The 24,557-nt window shown below is 36.0% G+C and overlaps 1 protein-coding gene across 4 annotated transcripts in view; it reads right to left on the reverse strand.

The window, feature by feature from the left end:
- Positions 1-24,557, reverse strand: part of IFT88 (intraflagellar transport 88) — a 154,540-nt gene that overhangs the window by 119,555 nt on the left and 10,428 nt on the right. For 3 of the 4 annotated variants that reach the window (XM_059144859.1, XM_059144857.1, XM_059144858.1), the window contains exons 4-8: positions 12,836-12,892; positions 11,638-11,691; positions 10,696-10,759; positions 10,072-10,141; positions 750-840 (exon numbers count right to left, since the gene is read on the reverse strand). In XM_059144859.1, the coding sequence (XP_059000842.1) occupies positions 750-840; positions 10,072-10,141; positions 10,696-10,759; positions 11,638-11,691; positions 12,836-12,892 (336 nt within the window). The remainder of the gene's footprint in view (positions 1-749; positions 841-10,071; positions 10,142-10,695; positions 10,760-11,637; positions 11,692-12,835; positions 12,893-24,557) is intronic. The other variant, XM_059144860.1, reaches the window with a different exon arrangement.

Genomic DNA, 24,557 nt, shown 5'->3' on the forward strand with positions numbered 1-24,557 from the left:
AACCAACCATTCCACCAGAATTTGTTTTCCTATTGTATTGACCAATGTCAAAAAATTACAAAATCAGTCAACTGTTTTGACCTGAGAATTTTTATGAAGCAGCTGCCCATTGTTTTTAAAAAATTGCTTTAGTGAAAACTCTAAGGCCTGTCAACAGCAAAAAACAAACAAACAAACAAACAAACAAAATACCCATGTGTATTATTCAGGTATCCCTTACTTTTTAAAGTTCATAAAACGCCACTCTGCTTTAACAAAAGACCTACATTAGCACCTGTTTCTTGCTAACTCAAAGAAATATGAAGAAGATTTCTGCTTTTACAAAAAAAAAAAAAAAAGGCAAGAAGTGAAATAGTGTGCAACCTCTGTTTTGTAGCAAACCCTTCCAGAGGCAGCCCACATCTCCAGTAGCGACAGCAGCCTCACTGCACTCAGCATCTCAGCATCAAGCCATCAGAGCTCTGGACTGCCTGTGAGCATCTGTGCTTTATTTTGATTTTCTTTGTGTATCCACTAGCAAGATGTGTCCCAAGACATCAGAAAAGCCTGAGAGAGGTTAGTTTTCGGGTCTAGGAATGCTTAAAGATTTTTCAATATAAATTCATAGTAATTGTTTGATGCTATTTGCTTATGAAAGATTTTGCTCTACTTCTGGATAGCAGGGAAAATCTGTACATTTGCTTTTTATTTGTGCACATACATATGACATATACTTCACCATCTTGAATCCTAGAAGTTTATGAACTTACCAATTTTAAGTCTCCACAGCTGTTGGCAATACAGCTTTCTTCTACCAATTCATTTACTTTCTTCTCTAACTGTCTAATCTTTTCTTCTGGACTATTAAAGAAAAAGCAGAGGTACTGATTCATTCAAGCACAAATAATACACATTAAAATTTAATTTACCTGTAACATTGTCCATTATGTGCTTTTATAGGAATAGGTTACAGATAACAAATGTATAAATGGCATTAAAGAGCAAATGCAATACTGTTTTTAATAATTATATAATTAATAGTAAAAATGACATCTTGGTTAATAAAACTAATTACTTGGCACAAGTGTAATTTAATATTGAGCCAAATGCTTTACCCTAATTATGTCATTTAATCCTCCCAATAACATCTGATATAAGTACTACTGTTATTATCATTTTACTGATAGAGAAATTGGTTTAGAAAGTTAATTTTTAAGCCCAAGATCACACAGCCAGTTAAGTTATAGTGCCAGGATTTAAACCCAAGTAAGGTAATTCGAGGACCCATGCTTTACATTATGATGCCCAAAAGAAAGCAGATCCTTTCTTAGACCCTATGACAAATGAAAACTTTACTTTATAGTGAAGAAAACTGAAGACCCCATAAAAGAGATGAAAATTATTATTACTTAATATGAGATGGGTACTCTAGAGAGTATTTCCAACAATGGGAAGAAGTTAAAAAATCCTGATTCAATTAGTGGCAAACACAGTACTCCCAAATCAGTCACATTTCAAAAATAACATTAATGTCATTTTGCTACCACTTTATTCCAGCAAAGTATCACAATGCTCTGAATGTACATCAGTGCCTAAGTAAAATTTTACTATGAATATTTGAGAATACACAGTAGTTCTTTTAGTTTTCTAGAAATGGACTTATAAAAAATACAGGAATAAATTCAATAGTATAGCTTTGTCTATAGAATCATGTTTTTTGACTAAAAATTAGTCAGGTGGGATACAAATTTTATTGATTTACTAAAAATTTGCAAATTTCTTACTGAGCAATGAGCATAATAAATGCCATCTTATAAAGGTTACAACAAAGTACAGAATTCTATTTTATAGTCCAAAACACCCTAATAAATGTCTTCAGATATTACTCACAGATAATTATTAAACCTAAAACATGAATACAAAATTTTAAAGTTATAAACGTTATAAAGACACTAAAACTTTCAGTGTTTTTTAGTGTCTATTTTACACAGTAAAATAATTACCTTATCCCTATCAAATGCCAGGAAAATGAACTCTATATGCAGACACTGTTAAGACACCTACCCACACAGGAATCTGCCACCATCTTTTCTCCTTGCATACAGATCTAAACTAGTCAAGAGTCTCATTCTCTTGCCAAACGTTTGGTTCAGTCATGCACATATGATGCACTTCTGGCCAGTGAGAAATTAAGACAGGTTTGCTTAGGGTAGAGGCTTCCTGGGAAGATTTTGTTTGCTCTATGAAAGGGACCCAAAACTGGGAACTTTCTGGCTCTAGGATTTATTAACTACATGGAGATTTTGAACTCTCAGGGCTCTTTTGGCATGATAGGATGGCAAGCTCTTAAGAAAAGCCAAGAGAGCCACAGAGAAGCTGAACCAGGGATGATGTTATTGAGCAGTTAAATTAACCAACCCCAGAAGTGCCTTTCCACCAGACTTCCTATTAAATAAGATAATAAATTTTCTTATCGTGTGTGTTTTCCTCATGTTGGCAGCTGAAAGGGTTCTAAATGACCTGGTATTTAAATAAAGTAACATACTTTTATTAGCAATGTGCTGTCATTAACTAGGACACAGAGAAAATAGATTTTCTGTAGAGGTTTGTTAGTGAAAAAGAGAAATTATGTAATTTATACAATAGCCCAAATAGTGGCTTTAAGAACTACAATTTTTAAATATTATACAGAAGAAAAATAGTGTTTAATAACAAGAGGCTCTGTAAACAGCTTGGGTTCAAACTCAGTCCTGCCACTTATTAGAGATGCTAAGTGAAGACGGCTGTGTTTACTTTCTCCCTAAATGAACTAATGATAAAAACATCTCAGTCTTCATTTATATATAGCCCTTGCACAGCAGCACACAGTGAATACTCCATAAACACTGGCTTATGTTACTACTTGTAAAATGTTTCCATCAATGGTACTTAGATCCCAGTAAGTACCTATACCTGAATTTTTACCACAGCTCTTGGCTACTCTTTAGCTACTAGCAAAAAACTAAGTTAATGCTCTAAAAAATTAAATTTCTCAATATTGATATGACTCTTCCTATATGTTCTCTTAATTTTTTCATTGAAATATTCTTTTAAAATAAGTATATCCTATTCCATTTTCAACTCCATTTGTTCTCTAAGAGAATCAATATTAGCATTTATAAACATTAGACTTATCTTCACAAAAATATTAAAATAAAATTGCATAGAACACACAAGGCTGTTTTTCTTAGACTTGGTTCTTTTGCCTATTTCAAGAACCAGAGATGATGTTTTGATTACTATTCTGTTGAAATGAACTTTTAGAATACATGAACTTTGAGAATACATGATTAATTTTTTTAAAAACTTCTTTAAAAAAGATTTTTATTTATTTATTTGACAGACAGAGAGACAATGAGAGAGATAACACAAACAAGGGGAGTGTGAGAGGGAGAAGCGGCTTCCCATTGAGCAGGGAGCCCAATGTGGGGCTCTATCCCAGGACTCTGGGATCATGCCCTGAGCCAAAGGCAGATGCATAACTGACTGAGCTACCCAGGCATCCCCAAAAGCTCTTTCTATTAATCACCCAGTGCTCATCATGACAAGTATACTCCTTCTCATCACCTACTTCCCCTATCCCCCATCTATCTCCACTCTGGTAACCATCAGTTTGTTTTTCATAGTTAAGACTCTCTTTCCCTATTTGCCTCTTTTTTTTCCTTTGCTCATTTGTTTCTTAAATTTCACATAGGAATGAAATCAGCTGGTATTTGTCTTTCTCTGACTTATTTCACTTAGCATTATCTCCATCCATGTCCTTGCAAATGCCAAGGTTTCATTTTTTTACGGCTGAATAACATTCCACCAAATATATATATATATATACGCCACATCTTCTTTTTCCATTCCTTTATCTATGAACACCTAGGCTGCTTTCATAATTTGGCTATTATAAATAATGTTACTATAAACACAGGAGTGCATGTACCACTTTTAATTTGTATTTTTTTTTATTCCTTGGATAAATATTTAGTGGTGCTATTGCTAGACTGAACAGTAGCTCCATTTTTAACTTTTTGAGGAAACTCCATACTGTTTTCCATAGTGGCTGCACCAGTTTCAATTCAAACCAACAGTGCATGAGAGCTCCCCTTTATCCGCGTCCTAGCCACCACCTGCTGATTCTTGTGTTGTTGACTTTAGCCATTCTGACAGGAGTGAGGGATTAGCTCACTATAGTTTTGATTTGCATTTCCCTGATAGTAACTGATGATGAGCATCATCTCATGTGTCTGTTGGCTGTCTAGATGTCTTCTTTGGAGAAATGTCTGCTCATGTCTTTTGTCCATTTTTTAACTGGATTTGTTTTTTGGGTGTTGAGTTTTATAAGTGCTCTCTCTCTCTCTCTCTAGGATACTAACCTTTAACTGGATAGGTAATTTGCAAATATCTTCTCCCCTTCCATAGCTTGCCTTTTAGTTTTATTGGTTGTTTCCTTTGCTATGCAGAAAGATTTTTAGTTTGATGTAGTCCCAATATTTTATCTTTGGTTTTACTTCCCTTCTCTCAGGAGACATATCTAGAAAATGTTACTATGGCTGATGTCCAAGAAATTACTGCCTGCGTTCTTTCCTAAGATTTTTATGGTTTCAGGTCTCGCAGTTAGATCTTTAATCCATTTTAAGCTTATTTTTGTGTATGGTGTAAGAAAGTACCCCAATTTCATTCTTCTGCACATGGCTGGCTGTTCAGTTTTCTCAATACCATTTGTTGAAGAGACCGTCTTTTTCCCATCGGATATTCTTTCCTGTGTTGTCCAAGATTAACTGACCATACAGTTGCAGTTTATTTCTGGATATTCTATTCTGTTCCGTTGAACTTTGTATCCATTTTTGTGCCAGAACCATACTGTTTTGTATACTACAGTTCTGTAATATAACCTGAAGTCTGGAATTGTGATGCCTCCTTTGCTTTTCTTTACCAAGACTGCTTTGGCTATTTGGGCTCTTTTGTGTTTCTACACAAACTCTGGGATTGTTTGTTCTAGTTCTGTGAAAAAGGCTATTTGTATTTTGATAGGGATTGCATTAAACATGTAGATTGCTCTGGGTAACAGACATTTTATTTTATTTTATTATTTTTTTTTAAAGATTTTATTTATTTATTTGACAGAGAGAGATCACAAGTAGGCAGAGAGGCAGACAGAGAGAGGAGGAAGCAGGCTCCCCACTGAGCAGAGAGCCTGATGCGGGACTTGATCCCAGGACCCTGAGATCATGACCTGAGCTGAAGGCAGCGGCTTAACCCACTGAGCCACCCAGGCGCCCCAAGACATTTTAACAATTTATTTGTTCTTCCAACCCATGAGCATGGAATGTCTTTGTGTTGTCTTCAACTTCTTTCATCAATATTTTATAGTTTTCAGAGTAAAACTCTTCACTTTGGTTAGATTTATTCCTAGGTATCTTATTATATTTGGTGCAGTTATATCTGGAACTGTTTTTTTTTTTTTTTTTTAAATTTCGCTTCCTGCTACTTCACTATTGGCATATAAAAATGCGACAGATTTCTGTAGTTTGATTTTGTATCTGAAACTTCCCTGAATTTATCAGTTCTAGCAGTTTTTTGGCAAAGTCTTCCTGATTTTCTATATATAGTATCATGTCATCTGTAAATAATGAAAGTTTTAATTCCTTGCCCATTTGGATACATTTTATATTTTTTTGTTGCCTGATTTCCGTGGCTAGGACTTTCAGTACTATGTTGACTAAAAGTGGTGAGTGGATTTCCCTATCTTGTTCCTGACCTTTAGGGGAAAAGGTCTTTTTTTCCCCGCTTAGGATATGTGTTGGGGGGTGTCTCATATATGTTGAGGTATGTTGCCTCTAAACTTACTTCGTGGGTTTTTATTATGAATGGATGTTGTACTTTGTCAAATGCTTTTCCTGTGTCTATTAAAATGATCCTGTGGTTATCTTTCTTCTTAATGATGTGATGTATCACATTGATAGATTTGCCAAATCTATCAAACCACTTTTGGAACCCAGGAATAAATCCCACTTAATCATGGTGAACAATTTTTAAAATTTATGTTGGGTCCTGTTTCCTAGTATTTTGTTGAAGATTTTAGTATCTATGTTCATCAGAGATATTGGTCTGTAGTTCTCAGTTTCTGGTATCTTTATCTGGTTTTGGTATCAGCGTGATGCTGGTCTCATAGAATGAATTGGAAAATAATCCTTCCCTTTCTATTTTTTGGAATAGTTTGAGAAAAATAGGTCTTAACTTTTCTTTAAATGTTTGGAAGAAGAAAAAAAAAAAAAAAAAAAAAAAAAAAAAAATAAATGTTTGGAAGAATTTCCCTGTGAAGCCTTTCTGGTCCTGGACTTGAAAAGAATGTGTATTCTGCTGTTTTAGGATGGAATGTTCTAAATCTATCTGTGAAACCCATCTGTTCCAGTGTGTCACGCAAAGTTATTGTTTCTTTTGTCGATTTTCTATTTAGATGATCTGTCCATTGATGTAAGTGGGGCATTACAGTCCATTACAGTTATTGTATTATTAGCAATTATTTCCTTTATGTTTGTTATTGTTTCATGCATTTGGGTGCTCTCATGTTGGGTGCAGAAATGTTTATAATTGTCATATCTCCTTGTTGGATTGTCTCCTCAATTATTATATAGTGTCCTTCTTTGTCTCTTGTTACAGTCTTTGTTTTAAAGTCTAGTTTTTGTGATGTAAGTATTACTACTCTGGCTTTATTTGACATCCCTTTACATAATAAATGTTTCTCCGTCCCCTCACTTTCAATCTGCAGGTGGCTTTAGGTCTAAAATAAGTCTCTTGTTGGCAGCGTATAGATGGGTTTTGTTGTTGTTTTTTTCTTTTTTTAAGATTTTATTTATTTGACAGATCACAAGTAGGCAGAGAGGTAGGCAGAGAGAGGGAGGGAGGCAGGCTCCCCACTGAGCAGAGAGCCCATGACCTGAGCCCAAGGCAGAGGCTTAACCCACTGAGCCACCCAGGCCCCTCTGGGCTGTTTTTTAATCCATTTTGTTACCCTGTGTCGTTTGATTGGAATGTTTAGTCCATTTACATGAAAAGTAATTATTGATAGCTATGTATTTATTGCTATTTTATTACTTGTTTTGTAGTTGTTTCTGAAGATTTTTCTCTGATCCTTTCTTTTGGTCTTTCTCTGTTTTATAGTTTTCTTTAGTGATATATTTGGATTTCTTTCTCTTTATTCTTTCCATATTTATTATTTTTTGGTTTGCAGTCACCATTAGGTTTGTATATAGCATCTTCTGCATATAGCCATCTATATTAAGTTGATGGCTGTTTGAGTTTGAACCCATTCTTCACTCCTGTTATCCCCTCACTTTAGGTATATGATGTCATATTTTACATCCTTTTGAGTTCCTTGACTGGTTTTTAAATAAAATATTTTTACTGCTTTTGTGTTTCTTACTTTCTCACTGTCACTTTTGGTCTTCCCTTTTCACTCAGAGAATCCCCTTTAAACATTTCTTGCAGGGCTGGTTTAGTGGTAATGAGCTCCTTTAGTTTTTGTTTGTCTGGGAATCTCTTTATCTCTCCTCCTATTCTGAATGAGTCTTTCTGGATAGAGTAATCTTGTCTGAAAATTTTGCCTATTCAGCATTTTTAATATATCGGGTTGCTTCCTTCTGGCTTGGAAAGTGTCTGCTGAAAAATCTCTGCTTAGCCTAATGGATTTTTCCTTGTAAGTTACTGTCTTCTTTTATCTTGCTGCTTTTAACATTTTCTTCTTTATCACTATATTTTGCCATTTTAATTACAGTAGATCTTGGTATGGGTCACTTTTGTCGATTTTGATGGGTATTCTGTGTGCCTCCTGGCTCTGGATATCTGTCTTCTTCCCCAGATTAGGGAAGCTTTCAGCTATTATTTCTTCAAATAAATTTTCTGCTCCCCCTTTTCTTTTGATGGACTTTTATAATATGGCTGTTATCACATTTGGTGGAGTCAATGAATTCCTTAAGTCTATTCTCATTTTCTGTATTTTTTTTCTCTCTTTTCTTCAGCTTGATTACTCTCCACTACTCTCGTCTTCTATGTCATTAATTCGTCCCTCTGCTTCTTCCAGACTGCTGTTCCTTCCACGATGCAGGTTTCTCATTTCATCTATCATACTTTTACTTCTGGTATACCTTATATCTGTATTAAGGGTCTCAATGTCTTTCACTCTTTCCTCAAGTCCAGTGAACATCTTTATGATCACTACTTTAAATTCTCTCTCAGTCATTTTATTTCTATGTGTTTCGCTTAGATCTCCTGCTGTTGCCTTATCCTCTGTTCCTTCATTTGGGACAAATTCCTCTACCTTCTCATTCTAAGTCTCTGTGCAAACTTCTCTGTATTAGGAAAGTCAACTATGTCTCCTGTTCTTGAGGATAGTGGCCTTATAAAGAAGAAGTCCTGTAGTGCCCTGCTGTATAGCGTCCCATGTTCCCCAGGGCCTGGCGCTTCCAGGAGTGTCTCCAGTTTGTACTATGTGCACCTGCTGTTGTGTCCTGGCCACTTTATCCTTCGGGCCCGTCACCTGCAGAGGCTCTCTTTGCCTGCTGTGAACAGTTTTTGGTCCCTGGTCTGAATCTCAAAAATTTTAATGAAGTATTCTCTTACCTGTTTATGAAATGAGACCTGTTACCACTGTCATTGGAACTGAGAGTCTGCAAAATTCCCTCCTTGGGAGGTGCAGTGCTGGTAGGGGTTTGGTCTGGTCTTCTGGGGAGGGATCTGTAGTACTGGGACTTACATAATCCTAACTGCAAAGTGCGTTTTCATTGGAGTATAGGGGATGGGGCTTGGTGTATGCAAGTTAGGTAGCAAACGTCTGCACTGTGTTGGTTCCTACAGGTGGTCCTATACTTATGCTGAAGGGCAAGGGAGGGAAATGGCAACAGCCCATTTATTTGTTCCTGGCAAGGTCTCTCCATGAACACTGTCTCTCTGGGACACCCTCTGACTTGAGCAAATAACCTCCCCACTGTGTGCCCCAGGCACTCCTCAGATTACTGTTTCCTTGCCTTGTGTCCATGGGTCATTTATCTGCCTTCTTTCCAAGAGTAATGCAATGGCTGCCAGGCTCTATCTTGGCCATGCCTGCTAACCTTTAAAACACTAGACTTTGGGGCACCTGGGTGGCTCAGTGGGTTGAGCCTCTGTCTTTGGCTCGGGGTCATGGTCCCAAGGTCCTGGGATCGAGCCTTCATGGGGCTCTCTGCTCAGCGGGGAGCCTACTTCCTCCCCCACAACTCCCACCTGCCTGCCTCTCTGCCTACTTGTGATCTCTCTGTCAAATAAATAAATAAACAATAATTAAAAAAAAAATCTAGGCTTTAAGTCCCACTGCTTGCCAGAATCCATGAAATTTGGCCCTTTTGGCTTTTCAAGCCAAATCTATGTCATTCAGTTTTCCTTATGCACTCTCCTGTTAGTCTGTCTCTCACTCTTCCCCACTACCACAGCTCTCTGACCACTGCAGCTGCCATGTTTCTGTCCTAAACCCTGTCTCCATACTTCCTACTTTCTTCAATGTATCCTCTTCTCTACCTTTAGTTATGGAATTTGTTCTGCCAGTCTTCAGATTTCTGGAGTATTTAGGATGACTTGATAGTTATCTAGTTATATGTGTGGGATGAGGTGAGCCTCAAGAAGTGGGGGTAGGGTCCTACTCTGCTATCTTCCCCTCCCTGTTTACTTAAATTTTACATAGAGTGAAATCATATGGCATTTATCCTTCTCTGACTTATTTCACTTGGTAGTATACTCTCCAGTTCCTTCAATGTCATTGCAAATAACAAGACTTTATTCTTTTTAATGGCTGAATAATATTCCATCACACACACATACACACACACACAATCAATATATACACCACATCTTTATCCATTCATGAATTGATGGACACTTGGGCTGCTTCCATATCTTGGCTTATAAATAATGCTGCCATGAACCTATATAGGGGTACTACTCACATGACCTTTTAAAATACCTGAAAATTATGTATTTGGAAAATAAAAATTAAAAATACACAACACTAAAACAACATGAGAACTTACATACCTATCTTCATTTTTGGCTTCCAGAGGAGGAGCAGGGCCCCTTGACTGACCAAGGGGGTCAAATGCAGAGCCTGAGATACAATTCAAGAGCTCATATTGAATTTGTGATACAAATAATTAAAGAAAACTTGTATAAGTTAAATTTACCTATTTATTAAATGGCTTAAATTACCTATTTATTAAATAGCCAGGACATTTATTATGTTTATATAAACACTTTATATATCAAGAAATTGGTAAAATTTTAACATACATCAAATTTTATAAATAAAATGTGAAAACAAAAATGAGTATTCTTTCAGCATTTATTTCTCCTCCACAGTAATCTATCCTAACTCTAGGAACTCTAAATTATCAATCATGCAAGTAATAATCAATCATGCTGGTATTGAGTTTTTAACTATTCTATTGATATAATACTATTTTCACCTGTAAATTTTTAATTAGGCTTTAACTTATATAAAATAAATTACATTTTTTAGTTTTTTTAAAATGCAGACATTTTTAATGTACAGGTCAGCACACTTTGTATTTAAAATGGTAACATTTTACATTTACACACAGAAACACAGTAACAACATTAAAACATCTGAAAAAAGTTATTAGAAAAGATAATAGAACAAACCTCTCAAAGCTGCTTTGGTAAAACCAGCTGCTCTCACTGCTGTCATTGGTCTAGTAACTCCATCCTTGAAAGAAAAAAAATCATTTAAAAGGTGTTCTTAAATTAAGATTTGCTTCTTATTTCTAGTTCTGGACATATATTAACATAGTCCCTTTTTTTTTTTTAGTCCCAGTTTTTCTGATTTTTTTAAAAAGACCTATTCATTTATTTGACAGAGAGAGAGAGAGAGAGCATGCACACGTGTGGTGGGGAGGGGCAGAGAGAAAGGAAGAGAGAAACTCTAAGCAGACTCTGAGCTGAATGCAGAGCTTCATGCAAGGCTTGATCTCACAATTCTGAGATCATGACCTGAGCTGAAACCAAGAGTTGGACGTTTATTTGACTGTGCCCCCAGACACTGCTTTAACACTTATTTTTAATCACTCTCTGCTTTTTCCTTACACCTGCCTCCTCATGTGTCAGTTCTGTCTCTACTTTCCCTTCCCCCTATAAAATTTCAATTCCTTGCTTTAACGTATCTTACGCCTAGTTTGGAAAGAAAAACTCAAAAGATTTTTATATAGCACCTAATATAAGTTATATAGGTTATTAGCTGCCTACTCCTCTACTTTTTGGTCTCCTATATGCCTATGAGAGAAACTACAGAAATTCTTACAAGTTATAGCATAGGAAAAATGGGACCCAAAGTTCACTACACAAGCAAACTATCAGTTCTATGTCCACTCCCCAATGGGATTTCATTTGAGACCTGAGTAAATCCAATGAGATTTTGACTCCAAAGATTCTGAACAGTCTAAACTTCAGCCCAAAATTTAAAGAATCATGTTCTTTATATAAGAAACACCTTCTTTAACATTTTAAAATAATATAATAAAAAGTGTCGGCAATAATATTCTAAGTCACAAGAGAGGCCCAAAATGAACAACCACATGACAGAGATACCTGAATAGCCCCTGTCATTGGTCTTCCCATCGAGGATGCCAGGGATGTCTTGGACTAGTAAACAGAAAACTAAATTAAAATGATTCAAAAAAAATCTACATTTAATTTTATAAAAACCAAGTTATAAAAATTTTCTTCATAACTTTTATCTTCATTCAGTTGGCAAGTAAACCTAATCTTTTCCATTTATAACCTAAGGATATAAGACTAAACAATAAAACTCTAAAACAAGTCTCAGCAAACTACAACTGTCAGCCTTTGTCAATAACATTTTATTGGAGTACAGCCATACCCCACTGGTCTGCACACTATCTACAGCAGCTTCTATACTACAAATGCAGAGTTTGGTAGCTGCAACTAGGAACTATGACCTGCAGAGCCTATACTGCCTGGCTCTTCACAGAAAATGTTTGCTGTTTTATATTCTGAAGCACCACCAAAACTCAAAATTTATGAGTAATACAAGCTTAGGCTGATTAATAAAACCATGTTCCACTTAACACACAGTTACATTATGTGTATGACTAATTTCCTTATTCATATCAATAAATATGAAGTCAAGTGTCCTAGACTTCAAGGTACTAAAACCAATTTTCTGATCCCTATGGAATATTACAATAAAGACTAGGAAATACTATTCTACTTCATTCTTCCATTTTTCTCCCATTCTCCCTTTGGATGCTAAAGACATCCAAATTTGGGCAAGACTTCAAACCTTTTCTTTATGGATTTTTATATAGCATCTTTCCTCCAAATATCTCAAATAAAAGCAACACTGAAATATATGCCTCTGAAAATTTTCTCAAATTTTATAATTTTATTTTTCATGTATTAATTGGTAGGTTTTAAAATATAAACATCATTACTTTTATATAACATTTAACTTCACATAAAAATATGAATGGAATACACATGAGACTTGGTAATACTACACAAAAAATGAAAGGAAGTCAATCAAAAAACACAAGGTTTACAAATAGAAATGATAATAAAATATTTTCTGATAAATTTATAATCAAAGTGACTATAATATAAAAGCTATTAATCAAATTAGACCTTTATAAGGTTTGTAACTATCTAAAATGAAAAATATATCTGGGTCACAGACGGAAAGATAACTCAAATTATTTAGAACTGCCTAAAGTGAACTTATGGGTAAGAAAAAGCACCTTAGCATTTTTAGCTAAAGTAAACCTACCCCATATCCAGTAGCTACAGGTCTAGTAACTGCTGTGCTTGGTATTTTAGCAGTTATCTTGGGGAGGAAAAAAAACATAGTTAATAGAATTCAAATTAAGCTATACAATAGAAAACTAGAAAAGCAATGGGAAATATAGACTCTTCAATAGAGAAATATTTATATAATATTTAGAATAACTTCTCTTAAATTACTCTAAATATTAAGGATCCCAGGTATTTTAAAGTATTAAGAAGGAGAGTTTTTCTGGAATTCATTTTAAAGGATTAAAGAAACTTGAGAATTATCTGAGGTACCAATGAGAAAGGTTAGTTTTCATGACTGCTTCAATCATTCATTATGTATACTGACTACTGCCAGCCACTAGGCCGAGAGACACAGGATCTTGCATCAGAGAATCTGCGTTTAAATTTCAGCTCTCCTTCTACCTGCTGTTTTTATTCATACCTTTTTGAACCTAAATTTTCTCATCTTTGAAATAAGGATATCCTGATGCCAAAATAGTAATTGGAATCAAACAGGACCATGTAGATGGTAATCTCCCAACTAACACAATGTTCCTTGTGTTAGTTGTTAGGCATATTTGTTTGAAATATTTGATTAAAGCATCATTAGTACAAGAGCTCTACTTCTGGTTATGACGGACTGCTGTTTTAAACAACTTTAAATAACCTTCCCACTAAGAATAACTAAAAAAGCTGGGAACATTTAAAAAAAATTTTTTTAAGGATTGTCTCTCCCTCTTTTTTTTTTTTTTTTAAAGGATTTTATGTATTCATTTGTCAGTGAGACACACAGCAAGAGAGGGGGCACAAGCAGGAGAGTGGAAGAGAGAGAAGCAAGCTTACTCCTAAGCAGAGAGCCCAATGCGTGGCTTGATCCAAGGACCCTAGTGCTCGCTTCGGCAGCACATATACTAAAATTGATCCAAGGACCCTGGGATCATGACCTGAGTCAAAGGCAGACGCTTAACAACTGAGGCACCCAGGTGCCCCAAGACAAAAATATTTTTATAAAAAATCAATTTGAATATATTAGAGAATCAAAAAGGCAGTGAATAATTAACAAGGTTTCAAGCTATGGAAAAGGAAAAGCTAGAGAAGTATGCCTGCATTTGAGCCTGCTTTTCTCCAAAAGGCATGACTAAGTAGCTGAACACAGCTATCTAAAGACTCTCTTAAGACATAAAATGTTGGAGTTGGGAGGGGATGCTGCCACGGAGGCAGCCTTGGTAATCCTCTAGGCTTTGACTGTGATCTCAAAAGGCTATACTCTACAACTGAAAGTAGATAAAAAGCATACAAGCCTTCATAAAACTGAAGTCCAATTAGGAACCATCTCAAACTCAACTGAATTAAGGTTAGCCAGGACTCCTAATGTCTCTAGGACCATAAGCAAAAGTAAATTCTCCAGTGAAAGGTAAGATCATATAGAGTTGCGCTAAACAGTGGAACTTTTCTGCAGTGGTGAAAATGTTCTTTATCCGCCCTTTCTGGTAAGAGCTATTAGCCACATGTGGCTATTGAGCATTTGAAATGTGAGTGACTGGTGTAATCTGAATTTTTATATTTTACTTTATTATAAATAATTTAAATGTACATAGCCGCATGTACCTAGTCATTATTATACTGACAACTCAGACATATACCCTTAAATTATCTCTAAAATTTTTCATTTACAATGCCTGACGTTGAATCAAAAACAACCTGACATACAGGAGGCAAGACTACCTAATGAAAAGGGAAGAGAAACAAAAGACTAGAAAGAAACTCAGAAAAGGATACATATAATGGAAATGTCAGACACAGACTTCAACATAACTATGATTAATATGATCAACGAATTAAAAGACAAGATTGATAACTTCAGCAGAGAACTGGAAAGTATAAAAAAGGAATAAATAGAAATTATAGAACCCCAAAACAGTTGAAAATGTAAAATTCTGGCATTGTCAAGGAAGTAGTAAAACTCTAAGTAATACTAGACTTTAATAATTTAAAGATGAGTATTGTAATCTTCAGGAAAACACTAGAGAGAATGGTTAAAGAATATAAACACACAAGATAACATTGGGAAGATATGGAATAATAAAAAAAGAAATAAAAGAAGGCAAGAAATAAGAGAAAATGATACATAAAAGAGTCAGAGAAAACAAAAAGCAAATAGACAAGTTAAAACCAAATCAGTAATTTCATTAAATGTAAATGAACTAAATACTTCCGACCACATTTTAAGAAAAAAACTCAGTTACATTATGTTAATGAGAAATACATCTTAAATATACGGATATGGAGAAGTTGGAAGTAAACAGATGGGAAAGACATATCATGCACACACTAGACAAAAGAGAGCTTCTGTAGCCCCATGAATATATCAATATCTGACAAAATAGACAAACAGCATGACTAGATATAGGACATAAAAAATAATATTAGGCTCAATTTACATTGAAAATATAATAATTCGAAATAGTTCTTGCTCCAAATATATAAAGCAAAACTCTAAAAAAAAGAAATAAATCCAGTGTAAATTTTGATATCTTTCTAACATAACTAGTAGTAGCCCCCCCAACCCAAAAAAATCAGTAACAGTATAGAATTCTTGAACAAAACCTTTAACAAACTTGATCTAACTGACAGATCTTAGAAAAAGCTGAAAAGGAAGGATATGTGTCTCAGCAATTTTTCCATGAGAACAAACTAAACGAAAGAGACCATTATTCTTTTAAGTACTTACTAATGACTAAATTGGTGTTTCAGTTTTTTACTTTTAGCATGGGGTTGATCTCCTCAGATAAAATGGATTCTACGTGGGCTCTTTATTTATTCACTTACATCCTCATCTGCAATGCCCTTCCCATATCTCAAATCAGTCTTAATTGTACACACCTTTTAAGATTCAACTGAAATTTATCTTCTAAACAGTCTTTGCTGATTGTCCCAACTAGTGACAAATAACCTCTTTTTGTGGTCCCATAACATTTGTACTCTTTTCAATACTTATTACATTATGCTTTGAATATATGTATCCATTTCATTTTCCCTCCTAAGATTATAAAGTCCTTGGAACTAGCTAGAATTTTATCCCTTGAGTAAGCCTAGCACCTCTCACATAAAAGTTACATAATTTTTCCCTGATTAACATAATAAATAGGATATGAAGAAAATATTCAATATGGGGTCAACAGACTTAAACTCTGCCCCAATTATGGATACCTGTGAGATCTGGCCCTCTAGGCCTAAGTTTTCTCATCTATAAAATGAGGATCTTTAAAGTTGCTTCTGAATATCACTGAAGGGCCAGCATGATAAAATGATCACCTGATGTCTGATACCTGAAATCACTAAAAATACCATTTACCACGATCAAGTGGGACTTATTCCTGGTTGCAAGAGTGGTTCAATATTTCAAATGAATCAATGTGGTATGCTATGTTAATAAGATAAGGGATTAAAAACCATGTGACCATTTCAATAGATACAGAAAAAGCATCTCACAAAGTGCAGCATCCATTCCTGATTAAAAAAACCCTCAACAAAGTAGGTTTAGAGGAAACATACCTCAACATAATAAAGGCCATATATGAAAAACCCACAGCTAACATCATCCTAAATTGGGAAAAACTTAGAGCTTTTCATCTACAGTCAGGAATAAGACAGGGAGGGGGAGGAGCAACAATGGCAGAGAAGCATGAGACCTAAATTTCATCTGGTCCAAGGAATTCAGTTAGATAGTTATCAAACCATTCTGTATACCTATGAACTCCACAGGATATTGAAGAAAAGAATAGCAGTAACTATGAACAGAAAAGCGACCACTTTCTAGAAGGTAGGACATATGCAGAAGTGAATCTGAGGTGATACATGGGAAGAGAGACCACAGGGATAGGAAGTCTCCGTCAGCTGGCTCCCAGCAAGTGACAGAGCAAAGTCATTTCAAGCAGGGACCCCACAAGTGGCAGATGTGGGGAACAATCTTCTTCCTCTACTGGAAGGTGCGGCAAGGAGCACACTGCAGGAATCTACTGGATTTGGAGACTCTAAATGGGATCGTGTGCCAGAGACAGAAATGCTTGGTCACAGGCCAAATGAGCATGGAACATGGCCAGAGACCAGGGAGATGGGAGTAGCTGACTGCTTTCTCTGAGGCACACTGAGGAATGGAGCCCCAAGGTTTCTCCTCCAGGGTTGGAGATTGGGAGGCAGCCATTTTCATTCTCTTCCTCCAAAGCTGTACAGAATTCAAGGAATAAAAGCTACCTAGAGCAAACCCAAACAGATTGCTTAGCCTGGCCCCTGGCAAGGGTAGTGCAATCCTACCTCAAGCAAAGACATTTGAAAATCACTGCAACAGACCCGTCCCATAGATCAGCAAGAACATCCAGCCAAGACCAAGTTTACCAATCAATGAGAACTGCAAAACTCCAGCACTAGGGGAATACAGCACATAGAATTCATGTGGGCTTTTTTCCCATGATACTTTAGTCTTTGAATTAATTTTTTAAAAATTTTCTTTAATTTTTTAAAAATTTCTTTCCTTTTTCAACCAACATCTTATCGTATCAATACCTTATTAAAATCTTTTTTAATTTTCATTTTTACTGTCATACTCTATCCTTTCATTATATTTAACCTTATTCTTCTGGGTATAAATAAGTTTTTCTTTCATTAAAATTTTGAGATACAGTTTCTTCTAACAGAACAAAATATACCATATATCTACTATATGGCTTTTTTATTTTTTTAAGATTTTATTTATTTATTTGACAAAAAGATGGACAGAGAGCACAAGTAGGCAGAGCAGCAAGCAGAGGAAGAGGGAGAAACAGGCTCTCCACTGAGCAGGGAGCCCGATGTGGGGCTCAATCTCTGAACCCGGCGATCATGACCTGAACCGAAGGCAGCTGCTTAATCAACTGAGCCAACCAGGCTCAACCAGGAGCCCCTTATCAAGCCCACTTTAAAATTTAAAAAAAATTTTCATCTTTACAGTCATGTTCTATCCCTTGCTTACTCTATTTCTGTATTTATGTAAGTTTTTCTTTCTTTGAAATTTTGGGAGGCAGTTTCTTCTAAGAGACCAGAATATAACCCAAATCAACTGGGTGGCTCTGTTCTATTCACAAGCCTAATCATATTCTTTTTTTCTTTCTTTTTTTTCCTTTTCTTTTCCCCCTGGTTTTGGTCTCTTCTGATGTATTCAGTGTATATTTTTCTGGGGTTGTTGTTACCTTTTTAGCATTTTGTTCTCTCACTCATCTTTTTTTTTTGCTGGATAAAATAACAAGGCAGAAAACCTCACCTCAAAAAAGAATAACAGGCAGTACTGACTGCCAGGGACATAATCAATACAGACATTAGTAAGATGTTGGAACTAGAATTCAGAATGACAATTATAAAGATACTAGCTGGGCTTGAAAAAAGCATAGAAGATACTAGAGAATCCCTTTCTGGAGAAATAAAAGAACTAAAATCTAACGAAGTTGAAATAAAAAAGATAATTAATGAGATGCAATAAAAATTGGAGGCTCTAACTGCTAGGATAAATCAGGCAGAAGAGAGAATTAATGATATAGAAGAACAAATGATGGAGAATAAAGAAGCTGAGAAAAAAGAGAGATAACTACTAATCATGAGGGGAAAATTCAAGAGGTAAGTGATACCATAAGATGAAACAATATTAGGATAATTGGGATCCCAGAGGAAGAAGAAAGAAAGAGAGGAAAAGAACATATATTGGACCAAATTATACTGAAGAACTTCCCTTCAGTACAGGAAACAGGCATCAAATGCAGGAGGGGCAGAGAAATCCCCCTCAAATCAATAAAAACAGGTCAATACCCTGTCATCTCATAGTAGAACGTACAAGTCTCAGAGACAAAGAGAAAAGCAGCTTGGGACAAGAGCTCTGTAACCTACAAGGGTAAAAATATTAGACTGGCAGCAGACCTATATCCACAGAGACCTGGCAGGCCAGAAAGAACTGGCATGATATATTCAGAGCAAAAAATGAGATATATATGCAGCCAACAACTATATCCAGCTAGGCTGTCATTGAAAATAGGAGGAGAGATAAAAAGCTTCCAGGACAAATGAAAACTAAAAGAATTTGCAAACACCAAACCAGCCCTACAGGAAATACTGAAAGGGGTCCTTTAAGCAAAGAGAGAGTCTAAAAGTAACATAGACCAGAAAGGAACAGAGACAATATATAGTAACAGTCACCTTACAGGCAATACAATGGCACAATATTCGTATCTTTCAATAGTTACCCTGAATGTAAATGGGCTGAATGTACCAATCAAGACACAGGGTATCAGATTAGATTAAAAAAACAAGACCCATTGATATGCTGTCTGTAAGAGACTCATTTTAGACCCAATGACACCTCCAGATTTCAAGTGAGGGGGTGGAAAACCATTTACCATGTTAATGGCCATCAAAAGAAAGCTGGGGTGGCAATCCCTGTATCAGATAAATGAGATTTTAAACCAAAGACTATAATAAAAGATGTGGAAGAACACTATAACATACTTAAAGAGTCTATCCAACAAGAAGATCTAACATTTGCAAATCATTATGCCCCTAGCCTGGGAGTGGCCAATGATATATATATTAATAACAAAATCAAATAACAAATAACAAAAATTAAAGAATACATTGACAATAATAAAATAATAGTAGGGGACTTTAACACACCCCTCACTGAAATGGACGGATAATCTAAGCAAAAGATCAACAGGATATAAAGGCTTTAAATGACGTGCTGCATCTGATGGGCTTCACAGATATATTCAGAACATTCCATCCGAAAGCAACAGAATACACATTCTTCTCAAGTGCACATGGAACATTCTCCAGAATAGATCACATCCAGGGTCACAAATCAGGTCTCAACTGGTACCATAAGACTGGGATCATTCTCTGCTTATTTTTGGACCATAATGTTTTGAAACTTAAACTCAATCACAGAAGGAAAGTTGGAGGCTAAAGAGCATCCTACTAAAGAATGAAGGAGTCAACCAGGAAACTAAAGAAGAATTTTAAAAATTCATGGAAACAAATGAAAATGAAACACACGGTTCAAAATCTTTGGGATACAGCAAAGGCGGTCCTAAGATGAAAGTATATAGCAATACAAGCCTTTATCAAGAAACAAGAGAAACGTCTCAAATACACAACCTAACCTTATACCTATAGGAGCTGCAGAAAGAATAGCAAAGAAAGCCTAAATCCAGTAGGAGAAGAGAAATAATAAAGATCAGAGCAGAAATCAATGAAACAGAAACCAAAAAACAGTAGAACAGATCAGTGAAACTAGGAGCTGATTCTTTGAAAGACTTATTAATAAGATTGATAAACTCCTTGCCAGATTTTTCAAAAAGAAAAGAGAAAGGACCCAAATTAATAAAATCATGAATGAAAGAGAGATCAAAACCAAACCAAAGAAACACAATTATAAGAACATATTATGTACAACTATATGCCAGCAAATTAGATAATCAAGAAGAAAGGGATGCATTCCTAGAGACATATAAACTATCAAACTGAACCAGGAAGAAACAGAAAACCTGAACAAACCCATAACCAGTAAGGAAATTGAAGCAGTCATCAAAAATTTCCCAACAAACAAGAGCCCAGAGCCAGATGACTGCCTACGGGAATTCTACCAAACACTTAATGAAGAATTAATACCTATTCTCCTAAAACTGTTCCAAAAAATAGAAATGGAAGGAAAATTTCCAAACTCATTTTATGTGGACAGTATTACCTTGATCCCAAAACCAGAAAAAGACCCCACCAAAAAGGAGAATTACAGACCAATACCCCTGATGAACATGGATGTAAAAATCTCACCAAAATACTAGCCAATAGGATCCAACAGTACATTAAAAGGATTATTCACCACAACCGAACAGGATTTATTTCTGGGCTGCAAAGTTGGTTCAATGTCTGCAAATCAATCAGTGTGATACAATACATTAATAAAACAAAGAATAAGAATCATATGATACTCTCAATAGATGCTGAAAAAGTATTTGACAAAGTACAGAATCCTTTCTTTTTTTTTTTTAAAGTTGCTTTTTTTTTTTTTTCAAAGATTTTATTTATTTATTTGACAGAGAGAGATCACAAGTAGGCAGAGAGGCAGGCAGAGAGCCCGATGCGGGACTCGATCCCAGAACCCTGAGATCATGACCTGAGCCGAAGGCAGCGACTTAACCCACTGAGCCACCCAGGCGCCCCCGGAATCCTTTCTTGATCAAAACTTTTCAAAGTGTAGGGATAGAGGGTACATATCTCAATATCATAAAAGCTATCTAGAAAAACCCCACAGCAAGTACCATTGTCATGGGGAAAAACTGAGAGCTTTTCCCCTGAGGTCAGGAGCACAGCAGGGTTGTCCACTACCACTGCTGATATTCATAATAGTACTAGAAGTCCTAACCTCAGCAATCAGATAACAAAAAGAAATTAAAGACATCCAAATCAGCAAAGATATAGTCAAACTTTCATTCTTTGCAGATGATGTGATTCTTCACATGGAAAACCCAAAAGACTCCACCCCAAAACCACTAGAAGTCATACAGAAATTCAGTAAACTGTCAGGATATAAAATTAATGTAAAGAAATCAGTGATATTTCTATATACCAACAACAAGACAGAAGAAAGAGAAGTTAAGGAGTCAATCCCATTTACAGTTGCACCCAAAACCATAAGATACCTATGAATAAATCTAACCAAAGAGGCAAAGAATCCGTACTCAGAGAAGTACAGAATACTCATGAAAGAAATTGATGAAGAAACAAAGAAATAGAAAACGTTCCATGCTCATGGATTAGAAGAACAAATATTGTGAAAATGTCTATGCTACCTAGAACAATCTACACATTTAATACAATCCCTATCAAAATACCATCAACTTTTTTTCAAAGAAATGGAACAAATAAACCTAAAATTTGTATGGAACCAGAAAAGACCCTGAATAGCCAGAGGAATGTTGAAAAGGAAAGCAAAGTTGGCAGCATCACAATGCCAGACTTCAAGTTCTATTACCAAGCTGTAATCATAAAGACAGTATTTTGTATTGGCATAAAAATGGACACATAGATCAATGGAACAGAACAGAGAGCCCAGAAATGGACCCTCAACTCTATGGTCAACTAATCTTCAACAAAGTAGGAAAAAAATGTCCAACGGAAGGAAAAAAGTCTCTTCAACAATTGGTGTTGGGAAAACTGGACAGCCACATGCAGAAGAATGAATTTGGACCATTTCCTTATAGCACACACAAAAATAGACAGAAAATGGATGAAAGACCTCAGTGTGAGACAGGAATCCATCAAAATCCTTGAGGAGAACACAGGCAGCAACCTCTTTGGCCTCAGCTATAGCAACTTCTTCCTAGAAATATCACCAAAGGCAAGGGAAGCAAGGGCAAAAAACGAACTATTGGGACTTCATCAAGATCAAAAGCTTTTGCACAGCAAAAGAAAAAGTCAACAAAACCAAAAGACAACTGATGGAATGGGAGAAGATACTCACAAATGACATATCAGATGAAGGGCTAGTATCCAAAATATATAAAGAACTTAACAAACTCAACACCCAAAGAACAAAGAATCCAATCAAGAAATGGGCAGAAGACATAAACAGACATTTCTACAAAGATGACATCCAGATGGCCAACAGACACATGAAAAAGTGCTCAGCATCACTTGGCATCAGGGAAATACAAATCAAAACCACAATGAGATACCACTTCACACCAGTCAGAAAAGCTAAAATTAACAGGTCAGGAAACAACAGATGTTGGTGAGGATAGGGAGAAAGGGGAACTCACCTACACTGTTGATGGGAATGCAAGCTGGTGCAGCCCTCTGGAAAACAGTATGAGGGTTCCTCAAAAAGTAAAAATAGAGCTACCCTATGACCCAACAATTGCACTACTGGATATTTACCCCCAAAATATAAATGTAGTGATCTGAAGGGACACATGCACCCGAATATTTGCAAAAGCAATGTCCACAATAGCCAAACTATATTAAGAGCCTAGATGTCCATCAATGGGTAAATGGATAAAGAAGATGTGGTATATAAATATATATAATGGAATATTATGTAGCCATCAAAAAAATTAAATCTTGCCATTTGCAATGATGTGGATGGACTTAGAAGGGATTATGCTAAGCAAAATAAGTCAAGCAGAGAAAGACAATTATCATATGATCTCACTGATATGAGGAATTTGAGAAACAAGACAAAGGATTATAGGGGAAGGGAGGGAAAAATGAAGTAAGATGAAACCAGAGAGGGAGACAAACCATAAGAGACTCTTAACCTCAGGAAACAAACCAAGGGTTGCTGGAACGGAGGTGAGGAGGAGGGATGGGGTGGCTGTGTGATGGGCATTGGGGAGGGTATGTACTACGGTGAGTGCTGTGAATTGTGTAAGACTGATGAGTCATAGACCTGTACCTCTAAAACAAATAATACATTATATGCTAATAAAAAAATTAAACTAGGGGGCGCCTGGGTGGCTCAGTGGGTTAAGCCGCTGCCTTCGGCTCAGGTCATGATCTCAGGGTCCTGGGATCGAGCCCCACATCGGGCTCTTTGCTCAGCAGGGAGCCTGCTTCCTCCTCTCTCTCTCTCTCTGCCTGCCTCTCTGTCTACTTGTGATCTCTCTCTGTCAAATAAATAAATAAAATCTTTAAAAAAAAAAAAAAAAAAAAAAATTAAACTAAAAAGAAAAAAGAAAAAAATAATAAATAAAAAAATAAAAAAGGACGGGTGCCTGGGTGGCTCAGTGGGTTAAAGCCTCTGCCTTTGGCTCAGGTCATGATCCCAGGGTGCTGGGATTGAGCCCTGCATCGGGCTCTCTGCTCAGCAGGAAGCCTGCTTCCCCGCCCCAACCTCTCTCTGCCAGTCTCTCTGCCTATTTGTGATCTCTGTTTGTGAAATAAATAAAAAAAATCTTTTAAAAAAATTAAAAAGGAATAAGACAGGGATGTCCACTTTCACAACTTTTATTAAACATGTACTAGAAGTTTTAGCCATAGCAATCAAACAACAAAAAGACATATAAGTCAAATCCAAATTGGCAAGGAAGAAATGAAACTTTCACTATTTGCAGGTGACATGATATTCTATATAGAAAACCCAAGACACTCCACCAAAAGACTGGTTTCAGTATAGTCACAGGACATAAAATCAACATACAGCAATTTGTTGTGTTTCTATAATGAAGCAGCAGAAAGAGAAATTAAGGAACCAATCCCATTGCTACCAAAAATAAAGAAAAATAAAGATACCTAGGAATAAACCTAACAAAAGTTAGAAAGACCTGTATTCTGAAAAGTGTCAAACACTGATGTAAGAAATTGCAGAAATTCAAAGACATTCTGATTAGAAGAATAAATATCGTTAAAATGTTGATACTATCCAAAGCAATCTATACATTTAATGCAATTCCTATCAAAACCGAGAGCATTTTTCACAGAACAAGAACAATTCCGAAATTCCAAAATTGTTCCAAAAGACCCCAAATAGCGACAGCAATCTTGGAAAAGAAAAGCCAAGTTGAAGGCATCACAATTCCAGACTTCAGGTTATTTTACAGAGCTGTAGTAAGCAAAAGAGTATGGTCCTGGCACAAAAATAGACAAGTACATCAATGACATAGAACAGAAAACCCAGAAATGACCTCACAACTATATGG

This window comes from Mustela lutreola, chromosome 13 (genome assembly GCF_030435805.1).
Source record: "Mustela lutreola isolate mMusLut2 chromosome 13, mMusLut2.pri, whole genome shotgun sequence".
Lineage (NCBI taxonomy): Eukaryota > Metazoa > Chordata > Mammalia > Carnivora > Mustelidae > Mustela > Mustela lutreola.